The sequence below is a fragment of the Anomaloglossus baeobatrachus genome, chromosome 4 (genome assembly GCF_048569485.1).
Source record: "Anomaloglossus baeobatrachus isolate aAnoBae1 chromosome 4, aAnoBae1.hap1, whole genome shotgun sequence".
Classification (NCBI taxonomy): domain Eukaryota; kingdom Metazoa; phylum Chordata; class Amphibia; order Anura; family Aromobatidae; genus Anomaloglossus; species Anomaloglossus baeobatrachus.
The window spans coordinates 72,836,743-72,844,900 of NC_134356.1; the positions used below are offsets into that span (position 1 = coordinate 72,836,743).

An 8,158-nucleotide genomic window follows, 5' to 3' on the forward strand; every position below is an offset into this window, starting at 1 on the left:
ATATCAGAGGTTATAAGTGCATGTATTCCTATATCAGAGGTTATAATTGTATGTATTCCTATATCACCGGTTATAAGTGTATGTATTCCTATATCAGAGGTTATAAGTGTATGTATTCCTATATCAGAGGTTATAAGTGTATGTATTCCTATATCACCGGTTATAAGTGTATGTATTCCTATATCAGAGGTTATAAGTGTATGTATTCCTATATCACCGGTTATAAGTGTATGTATTCCTATATCAGAGGTTATAAGTGTATGTATTCCTATGTCACCGGTAATAAGTGCATGTATTCCTATATCACCGGTTATAAGTGCATGTATTCCTATATCAGAGGTTATAAGTGTATGTATTCCTATATCACCGGTTATAAGTGTATGTATTCCTATATCAGAGGTTATAAGTGTATGTATTCCTATATCAGAGGTTATAAGTATATGTATTCCTATATCACCAGCTATAAGTGTATGTATTCCTATATCACCTGCTATAAGTGTATGTACTCCTATATCACCAGCTATAAGTGTATGTACTCCTATATCACCAGCTATAAGTGTATGTATTCCTATATCACCGGTTATAAGTGTATGTATTCCTATATCACCGGTTATAAGTGCATGTATTCCTATATCAGAGGTTATAAGTGTATGTATTCCTATATCACCTGCTATAAGTGTATGTATTCCTATATCACCAGCTATAAGTGTATGTATTCCTATATCACTAGCTATAAGTGTATGTACTCATATATCAGAGACTATAAGTGTATGTATTTATATATCAGAGCCTATAAGTGTATGTACTCCTATATCACCTGCTATAAGTGTATGTACTCATATATCAGAGACTATAAGTGTATGTATTCCTATATCCCCAGATATAAGTGTATGTATTTGTATATCACCGACAATAAGTGTATGTATTTATATATCAGAGCCTAAAAGTGTATGTATTCCTATATCACCAGCTATAAGTGTACGTTTTCATATATCACTGGTTGTAACTGTATGTTCTCATATATCACTGGCTATAAGTGTATGTATTCCTATATCACCAGCTATAAGTGTATGTACTCCTATATCACCAGCTATAAGTGTATGTATTCCTATATCAGAGGTTATAAGTGTATGTATTCCTATATCAGAGGTTATAAGTGTATGTATTCCTATATCACCAGCTATAAGTGTATGTATTCCTATATCAGAGGTTATAAGTGTATGTATTCCTATATCAGAGGTTATAAGTGTATGTATTCCTATATCAGAGGTTATAAGTGTATGTATTCCTATATCACCTGCTATAAGTGTATGTATTCCTATATCACCAGCTATAAGTGTATGTATTCCTATATCACCAGCTATAAGTGTATGTATTCCTATATCACCAGCTATAAGTGTATGTATTCCTATATCACCAGCTATAAGTGTATGTATTCCTATATCACCAGCTATAAGTGTATGTATTCCTATATCACCAGCTATAAGTGTATGTATTCCTATATCAGAGGTTATAAGTGTATGTACTCCTATATCACCAGCTATAAGTGTATGTATTCCTATATCACCAGCTATAAGTGTATGTACTCCTATATCACCAGCTATAAGTGTATGTATTCCTATATCACCAGCTATAAGTGTATGTACTCCTATATCACCAGCTATAAGTGTATGTATTCCTATATCAGAGGTTATAAGTGTATGTATTCCTATATCAGAGGTTATAAGTGTATGTATTCCTATATCACCTGCTATAAGTGTATGTATTCCTATATCACCAGCTATAAGTGTATGTATTCCTATGTCACCAGCTATAAGTGTATGTACTCCTATATCACCAGCTATAAGTGTATGTATTCCTATATCAGAGGTTATAAGTGTATGTATTCCTATATCACCTGCTATAAGTGTATGTATTCCTATATCACCAGCTATAAGTGTATGTACTCCTATATCACCAGCTATAAGTGTATGTATTCCTATATCACCAGCTATAAGTGTATGTATTCCTATATCACCAGCTATAAGTGTATGTATTCCTATATCACCAGCTATAAGTGTATGTATTCCTATATCACCAGCTATAAGTGTATGTATTCCTATGTCACCAGCTATAAGTGTATGTATTCCTATATCACCAGCTATAAGTGTATGTACTCCTATATCACCAGCTATAAGTGTATGTATTCCTATATCACCGGTTATAAGTGTATGTATTCCTATATCACCAGCTATAAGTGTATGTATTCCTATATCACCAGCTATAAGTGTATGTATTCCTATGTCACCAGCTATAAGTGTATGTACTCCTATATCACCAGCTATAAGTGTATGTATTCCTATATCAGAGGTTATAAGTGTATGTATTCCTATATCACCTGCTATAAGTGTATGTATTCCTATATCACCAGCTATAAGTGTATGTACTCCTATATCACCAGCTATAAGTGTATGTATTCCTATATCACCAGCTATAAGTGTATGTATTCCTATATCACCAGCTATAAGTGTATGTATTCCTATATCACCAGCTATAAGTGTATGTATTCCTATATCACCAGCTATAAGTGTATGTATTCCTATGTCACCAGCTATAAGTGTATGTATTCCTATATCACCAGCTATAAGTGTATGTATTCCTATATCACCAGCTATAAGTGTATGTATTCCTATGTCACCAGCTATAAGTGTATGTATTCCTATATCACCAGCTATAAGTGTATGTACTCCTATATCACCAGCTATAAGTGTATGTATTCCTATATCACCAGCTATAAGTGTATGTATTCCTATATCACCAGCTATAAGTGTATGTATTCCTATATCACCAGCTATAAGTGTATGTATTCCTATATCACCGGTTATAAGTGCATGTATTCCTATATCAGAGGTTATAAGTGTATGTATTCCTATATCACCTGCTATAAGTGTATGTATTCCTATATCACCAGCTATAAGTGTATGTATTCCTATATCACTAGCTATAAGTGTATGTACTCATATATCAGAGACTATAAGTGTATGTATTTATATATCAGAGCCTATAAGTGTATGTACTCCTATATCACCTGCTATAAGTGTATGTACTCATATATCAGAGACTATAAGTGTATGTATTCCTATATCCCCAGATATAAGTGTATGTATTTGTATATCACCGACAATAAGTGTATGTATTTATATATCAGAGCCTAAAAGTGTATGTATTCCTATATCACCAGCTATAAGTGTACGTTTTCATATATCACTGGTTGTAACTGTATGTTCTCATATATCACTGGCTATAAGTGTATGTATTCCTATATCACCAGCTATAAGTGTATGTATTCCTATATCAGAGGTTATAAGTGTATGTATTCCTATATCAGAGGTTATAAGTGTATGTATTCCTATATCACCTGCTATAAGTGTATGTATTCCTATATCACCTGCTATAAGTGTATGTATTCCTATATCACCAGCTATAAGTGTATGTATTCCTATATCAGAGGTTATAAGTGTATGTATTCCTATATCACCTGCTATAAGTGTATGTATTCCTATATCACCTGCTATAAGTGTATGTATTCCTATATCACCAGCTATAAGTGTATGTATTCCTATATCAGAGGTTATAAGTGTATGTATTCCTATATCAGAGGTTATAAGTGTATGTATTCCTATATCAGAGGTTATAAGTGTATGTATTCCTATATCAGAGGTTATAAGTGTATGTATTCCTATATCACCTGCTATAAGTGTATGTATTCCTATATCACCAGCTATAAGTGTATGTATTCCTATGTCACCAGCTATAAGTGTATGTACTCCTATATCACCAGCTATAAGTGTATGTATTCCTATATCACCAGCTATAAGTGTATGTACTCCTATATCACCAGCTATAAGTGTATGTATTCCTATATCACCAGCTATAAGTGTATGTACTCCTATATCACCAGCTATAAGTGTATGTATTCCTATATCACCAGCTATAAGTGTATGTATTCCTATATCACCAGCTATAAGTGTATGTATTCCTATATCACCAGCTATAAGTGTATGTATTCCTATATCACCAGCTATAAGTGTATGTATTCCTATGTCACCAGCTATAAGTGTATGTATTCCTATATCAGAGGTTATAAGTATATGTATTCCTATATCAGAGGTTATAAGTGTATGTATTCCTATATCACCTGCTATAAGTGTATGTATTCCTATATCACCAGCTATAAGTGTATGTATTCCTATATCACCAGCTATAAGTGTATGTATTCCTATATCACCAGCTATAAGTGTATGTACTCCTATATCACCAGCTATAAGTGTATGTATTCCTATATCAGAGGTTATAAGTATATGTATTCCTATATCAGAGGTTATAAGTGTATGTATTCCTATATCACCTGCTATAAGTGTATGTATTCCTATATCACCAGCTATAAGTGTATGTACTCCTATATCACCAGCTATAAGTGTATGTATTCCTATATCACCAGCTATAAGTGTATGTATTCCTATATCACCAGCTATAAGTGTATGTATTCCTATATCACCAGCTATAAGTGTATGTATTCCTATATCACCAGCTATAAGTGTATGTATTCCTATGTCACCAGCTATAAGTGTATGTATTCCTATATCACCAGCTATAAGTGTATGTATTCCTATATCACCAGCTATAAGTGTACGTTTTCATATATCACTGGTTGTAACTGTATGTACTCATATATCACTGGCTATAAGTGTATGTATTCCTATATCACCAGCTATAAGTGTACGTTTTCATATATCACTGGTTGTAACTGTATGTACTCATATATCACTGGCTATAAGTGTATGTATTCCTATATCACCAGCTATAAGTGTACGTTTTCATATATCACTGGTTGTAACTGTATGTTCTCATATATCACTGGCTATAAGTGTATGTATTCCTATATCACTGGTTATAAGTGTATGTATTACTATGTTACCAGCTATAAGTGTATGTATTACTATGTTACCAACAATAAGTGTATGTATCTATCTATCACCGGCTATAAGTGTATGTGTTCATATATCACTGGTTATAAGTGTATGTGTTCATATATCACTGGTTATAAGTGTATGTGTTCATATATCACTGGTTATAAGTGTATGTGTTCTTATATCACTGGTTATAAGTGTATGTATTACTATATTACGGCTATAAGTGTATGTATCTGTCACCGAATATAAGTGTATGTATCTATCACCGACTATAAGTGTATGTATGTATGTATGTATGTATGTTTGTGTGTCTATATCAGCGGCTATAGGTGTATGCTTATAAATATCATCAGTTGGAATTTCCATTTTTAAATATATGATCTATACAAATAGCACAGGCAGCACTGTATAATGGTGATGAAAAACACAAAAGGTGTCTTTATCACTGCTTTCTTTGTACTTTATATATTGATACGCATAAATTCAGCACTCATGGGATAGTGAATATTATTATTTGGTGTAGTTAATATGGCTGCATATGCATTTATATTCACTTTTTCTTTTATGTGTAACTAAGAATACGCTGGATCAAGATGAAGATCAAACTGCTGCGTTCCATTTGAATTAATATCTATGTGTCCATCCTCTATCTAATATCTGTTACATATATCTCATATCTATCAATAGCATATCTCTCTATGTATTTATCTATCTGCGTTTGTGAATATAATTTTTAGTGTATCAATCTAAATGATTTTCACAATTCCATCTGGCTTGTGTTAGGCAAAATGTATGCTACTCATGAATTACCGGTCACCAACATCTTAACTTGGTATTAATAATAGCTTAAATTTACAGAGTTTAGTATATTGAACACATTAAAATTATAGAACCCACAAAACCCTGTAACATAATGTACAAAGGAAATGATACAGACGTGAAGATTTCCATTTAGCTATCTAATCTTAAGTATTAATTTACCTGAAGGGCAGGAAGCCTTTACAATTTGTAGAAAATAGAGAAGACTCAGAAGGAAGCACAGAACCCGTGTAGACATTGTCGAGATCTGACCACCAGAGCCGCTGTCACAGTTGCTGGATGACTTGCAGTGAACAGATCACAGTCTGCGTCGACCAGTCAGCAGAGTCGTATCTGATTGCGTAAATACCACCACATCCTTTTCTGGAAATCTATTTTAGTGATGAGTGAAACCTTTAGAGCTGTTTTGTTGGAAGTCATTTTGTTCCTTTTTCTGTTGTTAAATAATGATTTTAATATCAGAATCTTAATGATGATGAAACATTGTGTTAGTTATGCCTTACCTACAGAAAGTGGAGATGTGATTAATATAAATGCAGAGTCTACATAGTTTGATTAGGAAAAAATACAAATCTGCTAAGACTGGACACACATATATCAGTTGTGTCTGGCTGGTATTATGCTTGTACTGGATACAAACAAGGACAAAATTTTGCACCAGACTGGTGTCCATAGTCAAACTGAAAACTGCTGTGTGCAACGTTTTCTTTTGACTCATAGATCAGTCTGGTGTAATAAATAATGAACCAGACTCAAAAAATAAACCCATAAAAAAACATTAAGACCAACTTCTCTCTGCTTTTGAATCGGTCGATCCCTCACACATACAAAAAAATTGCACAATCAACAGGCAGCGCTGGCACACCAGCCTGACAAAAGAACTGAGACGGGCTTCCAGAGTTGCTGAGCAGAGATGGAAAAGATCCCATTCCAACGAGCACTTGACCCCATACTAACAGTCCCTCAATAATTTCAAGTCCACACTCACTGCTGCAAAACAAACATACTTCTCATCTCTCACATCCTCCATATCACACAACCCTTTAACGAAATTCAACACTTTCAATTCTCTCCTCCGTCCCCCAGCACTTCATCCCTTTCATCTCATCTCAGCTGAAGACTTTGCCTCATTCTTCAAGCAGAAAAATGACAACATCAGAGAAAGTTTTGGCCTACAGTCCACACAGCCAATTCACATAACCACTCAGCCCTCTTCCTCCAAAATCAGCTTCTCCGCCATTACAAAAGATAAAATTTCCTCTCTACTCTCCAGATCACATTTCACCACCTGTGCATGTGGCGCCCTGGACTAGCCAGGTCGTCACAGGTACTGCAACAACACACCCCACACCCCGAGATAGGCACATCAGCCAGACACCAAATCCTTGTTGCCTCCCTCCAGGGGCTGATGTCCACACAAGGTGGGGTGGAGCCAGGTGGTTGGCCCCACCCACTGAGGAGTTCACGGTCCTGGAGGCAGGAAAGGAAGACAGTTCAGTAAGGGAGGTCAAAGAGTGAGGAGTAAAGTGGTAGTAGAGGAGCAGACTGACCGTGTCCGAATACGTGGCCCGGGCACCAAGAGCAAGGTTGGCAGACGGTGGTGGCCATCTGCAGGAGAGGCAGATCAACGCGGAACCGTAGGATCGGGGATGGGCGGTGGCCCGCCGGTACCGAACCGGGGAGCAAAGTGAAGCCAGCACAAACCGGCAGGGCCTGCAGACCCCGACCAGGCTTGGAGTCGCCGTTAAACAGGTCAAATCCGTTAGTGACTGGAACCCCAGGGGTTTCCAAACAGCCAAGACCCGATTTAAGGCAACCGTCCAAACAGCGAAAGGGAAATACAGCTACCACCACAGCTAGAGTTCCCAGGGCCAGAGCCTGTGGGCAAAAGGGCTCCTCCGGCATATATCCATGCTGGGGAGCGGGTTACCGGTGGGAAGCCATCGGGACCGAAGTTACACAAAAGGTGCAGGGAAAGGCAGCCACCACCAACTGTCCGGGAGAAACCACAGCAGCCGGCTGCGGGACCCGTCCATCCAGCCGTTTGTTTTACCAGAGACTCTGCATCCATTTTTGGCTGAGTGAGTACCACCGTGCCATCCGGCACCGCGCTGCCCCCGCGACCCTGCACCTCACCAACCGTGCCTCCCCGCCTCACCTCAACGGGCCCCGGGACAACCAACCCCTACCCACGGAGGGGGAAACAACATCCCAGCTGCTCCCTGCCATCGCTCCCGGGATCCCCGTCACCAGCAGCGGTGGTGCCCCAACCTCACCACAAACCGTGGGTGGCGTCACGGACCAAATCCCCAAACCAAAGCACCCATTTCACTCACGGGCGAGGGGCGCCGCTCGAGTCCCCGGATCCGGCCCACCGCTCGAGCCAC

General features: G+C 37.6%; 1 protein-coding gene across 1 annotated transcript in view; it reads right to left on the reverse strand.

Annotated features, from left to right (window-relative positions):
- LOC142301224 (proteinase-activated receptor 4-like) overlaps positions 1-6,030 on the reverse strand; it is a 28,852-nt gene extending 22,822 nt beyond the window's left edge. The window contains exon 1 of the mRNA XM_075342246.1: positions 5,934-6,030. Within this exon, the coding sequence (XP_075198361.1) occupies positions 5,934-6,009 (76 nt within the window). The 5' untranslated portion in view covers positions 6,010-6,030. The remainder of the gene's footprint in view (positions 1-5,933) is intronic.
- Positions 6,031-8,158: the final 2,128 nt, after the last annotated feature.